This window comes from Ursus maritimus, unplaced genomic scaffold (genome assembly GCF_017311325.1).
Source record: "Ursus maritimus isolate PB19 unplaced genomic scaffold, ASM1731132v1 scaffold_25, whole genome shotgun sequence".
In the NCBI taxonomy this organism is placed as follows: Eukaryota; Metazoa; Chordata; class Mammalia; order Carnivora; family Ursidae; genus Ursus; species Ursus maritimus.
The window spans coordinates 31,938,609-31,951,243 of NW_024425008.1; the positions used below are offsets into that span (position 1 = coordinate 31,938,609).

The following is a 12,635-nucleotide window of genomic DNA, read 5'->3' on the forward strand; positions in this document are numbered from 1 at the left end:
AAAGAATTCCTAAGAGAATAAAGAATTCAATGGGCTTAAAGTATCTTTACAGCAAAAGAGGAAAACATTTAAATATCTTAAAAGGAAAAAGAATTATAAAACCAACAAAGTAGTTAAGGCAGTACTTGTCTACAATCTTAGGAGGACTATCTTAGACTTCACTGGGTAGATAATGAGATTCCTGTTTAAAATTTTAGTAATTATTTAAATGAGTTCAGACTGGTTGTCAGGGCAATGAGAAAAATGAAGGCTTCAGATCTCACCACTGACTGTAATCAATAAGCAACTTTAATCAGCCCAAAAAAGAACCATCTCTCTATTGTCTCTTCAACCCCAAGAATATTTAAACTTTTAAGGGCAAAGGAACTTCTGTGTTAATCTCTCCTAGTACAAAAGCCACCCATAAGGATACTGTAATACTGACATTATTAAAAAAAAAAAAATCTGTTGCTTTATCTTCCAGCTATAATTACTGGTGTTAATTTGTTATACTATACAGCCTTTCAGACTTTTTTTTTAAATATGTTCATTTAACCATACAGGTCACATAGTACATATTTTGTGATGTTATTTTCCAATTTCTTTAGAATAAACACCTAAAATTACCAGATAATAAAAACCTTTAAAACTTTGATACATACTTACAAATTGCCCCCCAGACTGGTACTAACTCATACTCCTACCAGTAATTAACTTGAGTGCCTGTTCCTACAAACAGACCAAATTAAGGATTATTAATTTTTCCTTTGTTGGTGATCTGGTTAGGAAAAAATATATTTCTTTGACTAGTAGTGAGGTTAAATATATTTCCACAAGGTTAACAGTCATTTGTATGTCTTCTTTCATCTACTTTCTACTTATCTTTTACCTGTTTTTCTACTAGTTTTCTTTTTTTTCTTAATGACTGGAATTAAACTGATTACATAAATATCCCTGAAGTCTTACGCAGAACATACTGAATGTAACTACCTTTGCTTGCTTTATCAGAATGATGATTTTTAATCGAGGATATTTATGAGAATTACTAAGGGAATTTGCAGATATGTCTCGAGTTCTACCTCAAATGCAATTAGAATCTCCTGTGTCTTCCTGAATATGTCATTAAATATAAATATACATAAATATTGATTTTAAGTTTATTATAATGAACCCTTCTGGTTAAGAACCACTGACTTAAAGGCTTTATTAACATCAGTTGCTGTAATATTTTCAGACACAATATACTTGAGACAAAGGCAGTCAAACCTATTTTTTTCTATACTAAATAACTTTGACTTCTATATTGAGTTTTTGTGTCTGTTTTTTATAGTTATTCTATTTCCTCATTGGCAAATCGTTTTTGTTGCCCTTTTTCTGCTCTGTGGTAAACACGACATATAATTCTCATATTTAGAATATTTTAAGTATAAAATAAGATAGTATAGTCATGTGTCATAGAGAAAAACTAGGGAAAGTAAGGAAGAGTAACTCAGACTAGGAACAGCTTAATGAAGAGATACAACTTGAGATCAACGACCTTATTTCAGATCAGTTCACAGTTAAGACACTGGTCAGATAGTAAATGGGAAATTTTGTTGTTAGTCCAAAATGGACAGTGTAAGGGAATGCAAGTTCCAGACAAAGATGAAATCTGGCAATTTGTGCATACTGAGTTGTAAAGCCACAAAGACCATCGAGCAGTTTAATATCCAAGAGGAAAAAAAAACCAAAACAACACAACTCCGGGCCAAACTGGAAATGTTTTTCACTCAGTAGGTCAGGGATCACAATCAGATCTACAGGAATAGGAAAGCTGTAAAGCATAATAATACAACAGAGTCCCAAACAGGCTAATGACCCTGTACCTACCTACGTAAGTAATGGGCTGTGGGAGAACCTGAGGACCTTGCCAATGCTAGATATATAAAAACATGTAACTGGGCTCAAGGTTCGAGATTATTAGGTTAACACCAAGACCAATTTAAACTTGCTAATTATCACTCCTTGCAACTTCACTCACCTCTTTGAAGTCCTAGTCACGTTTTGTTGTTTAATTAGCAAAAACTTTTCAGTGAAATTATCTTTCTTAGGAATTGTCTTTAGACTTATTAATCAATATTACCAGACTGAACTGAGATCACACGCACTTAAGCTCAGCTTTTAAAATTAAACATTGCCAACCATTTCTGAAAAACTGTAAGTGTGTATTTGGCCCAAATTACATATTAGTCATTGCCATTACTGAATAGTAAGATATTGAATATCATATTATGTGCATATGTGGGATTTTATTTAATCCTCATAAAAACCCTGAGAAACATTTCCCAATTTAAAAACAACCCCAAACACTCCAAACTAGAGACATATGTAATTCAGATCAAACCTCTGGAGAAAATAAAGCCATATACAAAAAATGGCAGCCGGATGAAGAATCCATTTCTTCAGACTTCTAAGGCAGTGCTTTACTGCCACACCAAGGGAATAAAAAAGATGAACTTTTTTTTTTCTTTTTTTGCAGATTCCAGGGCTTGATTACATTGTTGATCTGTTTGGAAAAGCTGTCCTGAGATGTCTTTTTGCCCAATACAGAAGCATGTAATGTACACAGATCAGTATCTGGAGGAGCTTATATGTTCTAGCTATCTTACCACGTATCTGTAGAAGGAAGTTTCTCTAGCTGACTGTGCGTATTCATACATATAACGCATATGTTTTATTCACCCTCCAAATGCTACTTTTATAATACCATGCAGGAAAGCTGCTCAAAGTACTCTCATCCTTCAGATCCAATTGTTTTCATTAAGAATGTTTTGTGAACAAGTAGAAAAGATTAAGTTAGCAGACAATGAGTTTTTAAAACTTCATTAAATATATGTAGATTGACTAGAAGATAAGGACTAAACTACTCGTAGTTGAAACAAATGAATATTAAAGAGAAAATACAAAATACTAAGTGATACAAACCCTTCGATGAAATCAGTTTTTTTAAAAGCCTTTTTAAAAAAGGCTTATCAATTTTAAAGAATTAAAAATAATGCTGCCTCTGTCCAATAAGTTTTAAAATCACATAGAGAGCAACAGACACCTACAGCGTTAGTCTTAAAATACTGATCATGATAAATGAGTTCAGTCTTTACTCGGTTCTTTACTAGAAAATTCTCAATATAATTTTGACAAAGGGTCTTTTCTTTGATATTAAGGTTGATGTCTAATGAAAAATTATTGTGGGTAACATCAACTCAGGGATTCTCACTTTAACACACATTCTCATTCACATTTTAGTTTCATATAAAAATTCTTAATTTGAAAGGTCAGAATGTGTAGTTGTAGGTTAAAAAAATCTTAGATCTGTATTGTATATTTTTTAAAAAGATTTTATTTATTTATTTGAGAGAAAGAGAAAGTGAGCACAAGTGGGGGGAGGGGCAAAAGGAGAACGGAGAACGGCAAGCAGACTCTCTGCTGAGTGGGGAGGCTGATGTGGGGCTCCATCCTAGAACCCTGAGATCATGACCTGAGCTGAAATCAGATGCTTAACCAACTGAGCTACCCAGGCACCCCTATATTGTACATCTTTAAAAGCACTTTACAAATAATTATTATTCAAGAACAGTTAATTCTGTATACATTTAAGAAATGTCCCATTGTCTGATGCAGGTTATATTTGTTTACTTAAAACAAACAAAACATGCTGTACAATTCCAGAAGGAATTTTAAAAATCCAATCAGATACAACTAAATCAGTCCTGTCAAACATGTACCCTGTTCTGTAATTAAAATGAAGATACGCAATAAAGAGAGGACAGAATCCGGAGAACAGAGACTCCTTTGCCCACTACTATAAACAGAGACACAACAGGGGAAACACAAGGATGAAGAGCCACAAGGACAGAAAAATAGAAAGATACATGGAGAATCACAGGGCTAGTGAGAGAATGACACCGTGCAGAGAGGGAAGTGGACAAACAAGGGAGTACTGCAGCAGAGACACAACCACAGTAAGGCAGGACAGAGGAAGGGCAGAAAAGGGGACGCTGCAGAGAAGAAGGCAAAGGCAAGTATAGGAAATCTGGCTTTGATGATAAATTCTAGTCTGCTACAGCGTCCCTACAAGAAAGTTCTTTGGATCTAGTTTAAATTCTTTGTCCCACAGTTAGATCTATTGCTTACTTGATGCTCAGTAGAAATTGTTTTAAGTTCCCATCATCTTCTCTAACATTTCTTATAACACTTAAATAAATTATTTATGTTAAGAAAGGACACATTACCTAAAAAGAAATTACTTATATTTGGCATTGGAATACAATTAATCAGATAAATACAAACATACACATAAATCCACAAATCTACCCCCTGAGCTCTCTGCTCTTCCCCGGCCCTCTCCTAGTAGCCTAAAATATAAAAGAATGAAGATTTAAATTAGGCAACAGAAAGCAAAAACCAAGAGTTGCTCTATCTGAAATTCTATCTTTAAATACCCAAGATTCTAGGCAGTCACATGGGAGAATTTTTTGGCTTTAAAGGTAAAAAATAAAATTACCCAAGGAATCTCCATCTCTGGAGAACTTTCAAAGTAATGGTGATAACCACCTGCCCTGGATTAGCTCTGCGTATTTTAACTTATGCTATCATTCACCCAAACGAAAAGACAGTTTCTAGAGATCTATTCTAGCATTAAGAATCTTCCATCTCATTGCTTAAATAATACAGATTTCTTTAACCTATCCTCAGAAATTTCTAGATTTCAACCAACTTTACGACTTTTTTCCTGAACTTTTAAAGATTTCTTCTCTTCTCCTAAACTGGACAAACTGAATATTCAGATGAGGACCTTAATATTTCTGAGTATGAGGAAACTGTATCAGTTTCCAGTATATCTATCTGCTGAATCAAAATCAGAACATTCATTCAGGAAATTTTTGCTTAAACAGAGGTAGATTTTTTTCTTTTTTTCTTTCCAAATTTAAGAACATAAAATTCAGATCTTTGAATTTTGGTTGGCAGTGGACCAAGTCAAATGAATTTTTTTTTTTAAAAATCAGAAGCTCACAATAGCCAAATTGTGGAAAGAACCGAGATGCCCTTCAACAGATGAATGGATTAAGAAGTTGTGGTCCATATATACAATGGAATATTACTCAGCTATCAGAAAGAACGAGTTCTCAACATTTGCTGCAACATGGACGGCACTGGAGGAGATAATGCTAAGTGAAATAAGTCAAGCAGAGGAAGACAATTATCATATGATTTCTCTCATCTATGGAACATAAGAACTAGGAAGATTGGTAGGGGAAGAAAGGGATAAAGAAAGGGGGGGTAATCAGAAGGGGGAATGAAGCATGAGAGGCTATGGACTCTGAGAAACAAACTGAGGGCCTCAGAGGGGAGGAGGGTGGGGGAATGGGATGGACTGGTGATGGGTAGTGAGGAGGGCACTTGTTGCATGGTGCACTGGGTGTTATACGCAACTAATGAAGCATCGAGCTTTACATCGGAAACCAGGGATGTACTGTATGGTGACTAACATAATATCATAAAAAAAAAAAAGCTCATGAAAAATCCTGAACAGTAATTACTCATTAACAAATTGGGTTACAAATTAAAAACAAATACCAGCTAAGTATATAGGCAAAGATAGTTAAGAGAGACAGCACAAGAAAAATCTTACCCCTAAAAATAGACAATGAAAAACTGTCACTGAAGCCCCAAATCTAGGATGAGAATACCTGCGTCACAACCAAACATTATATGACTATACACATATTATAATGACTTTTCTAATCTAATTTTATTAATCTGAACAAATCAGAAAATTTTCAAACACACCCAACATTTTAAACATCCAATCTAGTACCCATAAGTCTAATCATGTTACTCCCAGAAAAAAAAAGTTCCTCAAAGAATGACTAAAAGAGCTTGGAAACATCTATAGCAGCTGAGAAAAATTTAATAATAATTATTAGATTTTCAAAAGTAGGCTGAACTTTCGAGGTCTACTGGCTTTGGAATTTTGTTTGTTGACTTTAAATAAAGCCAATCTTTAAAAACATTTATCACAGTCTAGCAAAATTCCAGTATATCCAGTATATCCCATGATCAGTCAAAAGTCAAATAATAACAGAAAGAAATGTAGAAGATATATTTTACTTTGTAACATCAAATATGGGAATACTATTGACTTTGTAACTGAATATTCAAAGACATGTGGCAAAAATATGTAGACACTGATCAAGACTGAAACATGCTATTAATTAATATAATGAAGTATTTTATTCATCCTAGTTTTCTGCCCCTTGGTGTACCTTTTATCTTCACACTAATAGCATCCAGTATGAATTAGAAAGCCCCTAAATCACAAATTTCAACAGTCTCCTTATTAAGCACAAAACAGCTCCTCATGGGTGTAGGTGGGTGGGTGGGTATGCCTTTCCCAAGGTTTCTTCATATGTGATAGATGACAGTGTTTCCTACTTTATTCCCTTTAAATATTCTATAATACTTACTTGTCTACAGCCCTGGCCCAAAATTACTTCTATGTGAATAGAAAAATAAACAAAACAGTGGCACCTGCAATCTAGAGGTATCTGAAAAATGATTCTACTCTACTTCATCCTACTCTAACCTGCTTTGTTATCTTCTCAGAATTTCCCTCTCAAAGTAGTTTGTTTTACTTACGAAAGAGAGCAAGACAATGAGATTTTATCTGCAGCAAAGTTTTAATAACTCATGTCAATTTTAAGGAAAGCTTCCCTAATATATAAAAATTCTTATAATATATAATGCTAATATTAATTATTTGAAATTAAATTCCCACATCACCATTTTCTAACTTTTAGTAAGGTTCTAAAATTTTTTTTAAAGGATTTTATTATTTGAGAGAGCACACACGAGAGACAGCATGAGCGGGATGAGGGGCAGAGGGAGAAACAGACTCCCCGCTGAGCAGGGAGCCTGATATGGGACTCAATCCCAAGACTCTGGGATCCTGAGATCATGACCTGAGCCAAAGGCAGATGTTTACCAGACTGAGCCACCCAGGCACCCCTTTTAATAAGATTCTGACTGCTTTTAAACAAGCAAGTTCAATTCATCCTTTCAGAATATTTTCTATCAATTCCATCCCGAAGTATCCAACCTTCCAATCATATTTTCAATTCTTAAAATAGTATTTTCTCTACTCACAGATAAATGATGATGTATCATTGGAAACTGATGGCTCTCTCTCAAAGAAAGAAATTAGTTGTTGCATCCTTCCCTCATTTAAAACAAGGTGGCTGTTTCTGGCTGTGAAAAAGGCTGAGAAGTTGCCTCTGGCATGTGTTTATTAATCAAAATACTGGCAGGGAGACACAACTTTAAGGGAGTACTTCTGCTGTGTTTGATGCGTTAGCAAATTATGTACAGGAAAAAAACGTTTGGTACAAAGCTATTACACTTCATCTTAAAATGAAAACTTAAAACTCAATATATCCACAAATGAAGCTTTGACTGGCAATAACAACTCTGTAACTTCCACTAGCTTTTCATGTTTCCTATACTTAACACACTTGTGTTGAGTCTATCAACATTAAATCTAGTACTTATTTCTCAAAATATTAAGTATTCTCTTATTCAAAAATTGTATTATAGATACCTGTTACATTTTTTTAAAAAAAGATTTGGGAGAGAGAGAGAGAGAGACAGAGACAGACACCACGCACACGAGTGGGAGAGGCAGAGGGAAAGGGAGAGAGAATCTCAAGCAGGCTCTGTGCTGAGCATGGAGCCCGTTGGGGAGCTCGATCTCACAACCCTGAGATCATGACCTGAACTGAAACTGAGAGCCGGATGCTTAACCAACTGCGCCACCCAGGTGCCCCGCCACTACATTTTGAACTATTTTAAAACAAAATACAAAAAACAGCCTTAAATTCAAGGATTGCAAAAAGGTATTTTTGAAAACCACAGTTGGATTGCAAAATGGAGGAAAATATAGCTGTCCTTTAATCTATACTTGCAGAAAAGGTAGGCAAACAACATAAATAGAAATAGGAAAAAAGAAAAATTTTGAGAGAAATGGTCTCCAATCTTCTGTGCTTATGCAAAAAAGAAACAAACAAAAAACCCAACAGTTTCACTAAAGTGAATCTGGCTTAAGCTGTATTTGTTTCTTTACTGAGAGTACATGAATATTATCTATTAGATAGACATTTCTGCCTGATCTAAGTAAAGCAAATGGACAAATACATTAACCTTAAAGAAATTTAAACAGGAAAAAAAAAGGAAAAATCAATCCAGGCTTGGGCTGTATATGTTATAATGTAATCATTCTCCAAGTCAGAGAGAATATTCACAAGAATATTTTAATAAAAAACAATGGAGGGGCACATGGGTGGCTCAGTCGGTTAAGCGTCTGCCTTCAGCCAGGTCATGATCCCAGGGTCCTGGAATCGAGCCCTGCATCAGGCTCCCTGCTCAGTGGAGAGCCTGCTTCGCTGTCTCCCTCTGTCCCTCCCACCCCGCTTATGTTCCCTCTCCCTCTCTCTCTCATTCCACCTCAAATAAATTTTTTTAAAAAAATTAAAAAACAACAAGAACAACAACGGAATGGTGGGATATGAGGGCCAATAAGAGGCAATGAGGAATTAAATATTTTTACTCTAACAAAACTCTTTGTAAAAAAGAGCATAAAATCCTTCGGGTAAATGTATTTTGAAAATATGTATTTTTTCTGTTTTCACTATATATATATTTTTTAAAGAAGACAAGTTTATTGAACACACAAGAGAGCAGTGAACAGGACAGCAAGGGAGATGCTGTCGGCCTGTTTTCACTATAATTATAATGCCTTAAGACATTTACCAGACTTCACTATCACTGAACACATCTGATTTTTTAAAACACAGAGAAGCATGCACACTGCTTCCTATTAAGAAGTGTGGTTCCTTAATAAATTTGTAACAAAGAAGATGACGTGATTTAGTAGAAACTGTTTCAGATTTAGAATATAGAGACTTTGCGAGGAACAAATCTAGTATATATGGTATTTTTGGGAAAATTACAAGAAGGTGTTCTATTCCTGGTACCAAGAGTTGTGATCCAGTGAAGAGCATGCTGGACATCATTCTTTACTTAAACTCTTTGGAGTACACCAACTGCATATCCAGATTAAGCAAATTCAAACTTGGCTCTATCACTTATTAGCTTGGAATCTTAAACAATGAGTTAACTCAATTTCAGTTTATTTCCAAAATGGAGATTATGGAGTCCTGTTAACAGAATTATTGTGGATATCACATAGGATGGTCTGAGTACAGAGCTCAACAGACATTTAAATGAATGGCAGAACAACAACAACGAAAACTCTCTCCTTCCACAGAAAAGTAGAAGTAGAAAAAGAAAATTAGTGGAAGTAGCTTTATTTTCACATCTATAAATAATAAATGCCAATAAATAGAATACTTAATTTGAGTTAGCCTGGTTTTAAGGGAACACAAATTAATGTATACCCCTAACACCAGTCACTGATCATTTATGTGTGTTTGTGTGTATGTGTGTGTGTGTGCAGGAAGGGAAGGCAATAAGTTCAATGATCAAATATTCTAAGCTTGGAAACATTTATTTGACATCAATCTCCCTTGCAAGTTCATAATGCGTATTACACTCTAAAGGATCTAAAATCCTGTAATAAGAGGTTTAACTTATTTAACCCACTGTTCTCAAAATTTATTTGGTCACAGATTTCTTTTTGTTTATATCTACTAATATCTCATGGCACTAGTTTTTTTGGTTTTTTTCACAGAATGGAATTTCAGAATTTTGAGCCATGTTTTATGTGTATGATGCCATAGGAACAGATCCACTTCTTATTGGCAGTCATTAATTACACAAAATCAAACAGATTATAAGCTACAGATAGTAATTTCATTACAATTTTACAAACTTCAAGGAAGTCAAAAATTCAAAATTTGAAAACTGCTTTTCAGTAATTTTGATATAAAAGTTTGAGTTTGAAATAGAAGTTGAATTTCAAGGATATAAATGTTAGCCAACATGTAGAAATTTTTAATTCAAAGATTATATCTAAAAGCCATGTTGTAATGACTGAACATTTTAGCCATATGCTTTAGCTCTATGTGACTAAAAGTAAACAATGATGGTTGGTTATGGTCTTTGCAAGAAAATTATCTTGGTCTGAATTCAAATTGTTTATTACTTACATTCTATTATACTCTTCTTTCCTGTACACATTTATGGAAGGCAAGAGAAACAAAAGTAAAGCATTTTCTATTATACTGCTGTATTTACTTACCTAATATTTTCACAGCATAATGAGGACTTTCTAAGACAATTCCTTCCTCTGTATCAAATATAGGGTTATCTATTCCAGTCTTTGGAGGAATTTGGGCTAGTTTCTTAAGTCTCATGGAAGAATTAAGGTCAAGTTCTTGTTTTTTCCCTTCCTCTTCTCGCCTACGCCTCATGTCTTCCTGTTGTTGCCGAATACGCTCCAACTGTGCACTTCGACGTACTGGCATCATCCTGGTGCCCAAATCTCCGGGGCAGTCAACAGCCATCTCTCGATGCCTCTGATGTTCCTCTGGTGATGCAAGATCAACATTTTTTACTTCGCTGTCTGATTCCTCAGTAACATGCCCATTCATATGGGATGTTGTCATGGTTATCTATAAAAACCTGTACCACTTTTTATAAATCAATTTCTCCTATAAAGCCAATCTCTTGATTCTGTAGTATAAAATCCATGTTACTTCAAAAAACAAAAAACAAAAAAAAACTTCTCACATCACATAATAATGCTATGAAATGTATCCATGAAGGAAATCTAAGGGGAAAGATGGGGAAAAAAAGTGTAAGAATTACAATATAAAAGTAGATTTTACACAGCCCACTTCCAATCTATACACAATATAGTATCTCATAAGTGTACAACATTATTTTGCTATCTAGATTAAGTACTTTCCTTTCATTTTATAGATAATGCTGAGAAAATCAAGGTATTAAAAAAAATCCCTTCCCAATGATTTGAAGCATACTGTTCAATTCTACAGCTGAGAAAAATCATGTATTGGAAAGTTTAGCAAAGTGGGAAAGTAAGAAAGTTTTAGGTACTGGTCTGGTAGAGAATAGGTTGCTTAAGGTATAAAGATGTTTTGATCATCTTTGTATAGTTGTCTCAACACACTACTTTACACCCAATTAATACAGGAGATTGAAATAACTTCCTAGTAAACTGCTAAAGAAATGGGCATATAGCAAGCCATGTTGGTGGCTCACCTGCGATTAAGGTAGTATTGTGGGGGACACTTCGCTTTTAGGAGTTTATGAGATGCAGGAGATAGCAAATGAAAAAGAAACTTTAATTAGCAGCTAAGGCATCTATAGGATAAAATCACATTAAATGAGAAAAGACTATGTGGGTTATCAGTCCTTATAACCAGTCACAATAAAAAAAAAATTATGAGTTAATTCTTTATGAGGATTCATTGAGAGTATCTGAATTGTAGTATCTGTTACCACTCAAAAAATGTTAAAGTCACAGTGAACAGCAAATAAGAATATACTGGACTTAGAGACCAGAAACTGAATATTAATTCTGCCGCCGCCACTTCTTCTGGTGTTAAGACTAGTCAGTTTCTCTCTCTGAAGCTCAGATTTCTTTGGAAAATTTATTCATAGCCTTGTTCTAAGTGAGATATTGTATGCAAGTTTTAAAACTAAAAAATACACAGAAGCATATTAATTGTTAGCATTAATTTGATTCTATTTTAAAAACCCATTATTAACCTGATTCTATTTTTTAAATCCTTCAACATATGTTATTACTTCTCAAAAGATTTATTTATTTATTTTAGACAGAAATCATGCATGAGTGGGGGGAGGGGCAGAGGGAAAGGGAGAGAAGCAGACTCCAGGCTGCATTTACAGCCCCACTTGGGGCCAATTCCATAACCTCAAGACCACAACCCAAGCAGAAATCAAGAGCCAGACGCTCAACTGACTGAACCACCTAGGCTCCCCACTTCAACATATTTTAGACAAGAAAAATATTTTACTGGATGACACTGGCTTTTCATCAAGCCATTTCTTAGGTATAAGTAGGCAGATTGTTTATATGTGTGTAAACCCACACATTGAATCTAATTAGTCTTCTCTGTTCGAGACTTTAAAAATATTTACAATAATAACCCTACCACCTCCTTGACTGAGCATCACTTCAGTACACAGGCTGGTTAGAGCACATGCCAACTCAGCAAAAGCTGAGTTTTCAGACAATATTCCTAACATGCCAGCCAATCTTCTCTCAAACATCTTGCCACGGACTTCTTAAACCCCACCCAGACTGAGAGGAAAACCACTAGACCAACAGGCAGGAAAACAGGTACAAACCATATAAGCCACTAGCATTAAATTCTCACAAGAATTTTGGTAGACTTCTGTTTTGTATCCAAATTTTAACATCTCTCGTTATGTGATCTACGCATAAATAACTTATGATAATTGGATTGCCTTCTTTTTCAGTAAAATGAGAACTATTAGAATTATATTAGGCTGTTCTTAAGTTTTATATATTGACTATATGTAATGCAAATTCAGCTTATTTAATGTTCTCATTATAAGTAAGCAGAAATGTATGTGGGAGTTACTGTAATCCTATG

The 12,635-nt window shown here is 34.6% G+C and overlaps 1 protein-coding gene across 13 annotated transcripts in view; it reads right to left on the reverse strand.

The window, feature by feature from the left end:
- Positions 1-12,635, reverse strand: part of PALS1 (protein associated with LIN7 1, MAGUK family member) — a 74,571-nt gene that overhangs the window by 38,590 nt on the left and 23,346 nt on the right. For 8 of the 13 annotated variants that reach the window (XM_040641756.1, XM_040641758.1, XM_040641760.1 and 5 more), the window contains one exon: positions 10,271-10,801. In XM_040641756.1, coding sequence (XP_040497690.1) covers positions 10,271-10,637 — 367 coding nt within the window. In that variant the 5' untranslated portion in view covers positions 10,638-10,801. The remainder of the gene's footprint in view (positions 1-10,270; positions 10,802-12,635) is intronic. The other 5 variants (XM_040641753.1, XM_040641762.1, XM_040641764.1 and 2 more) reach the window with 1 other exon arrangement.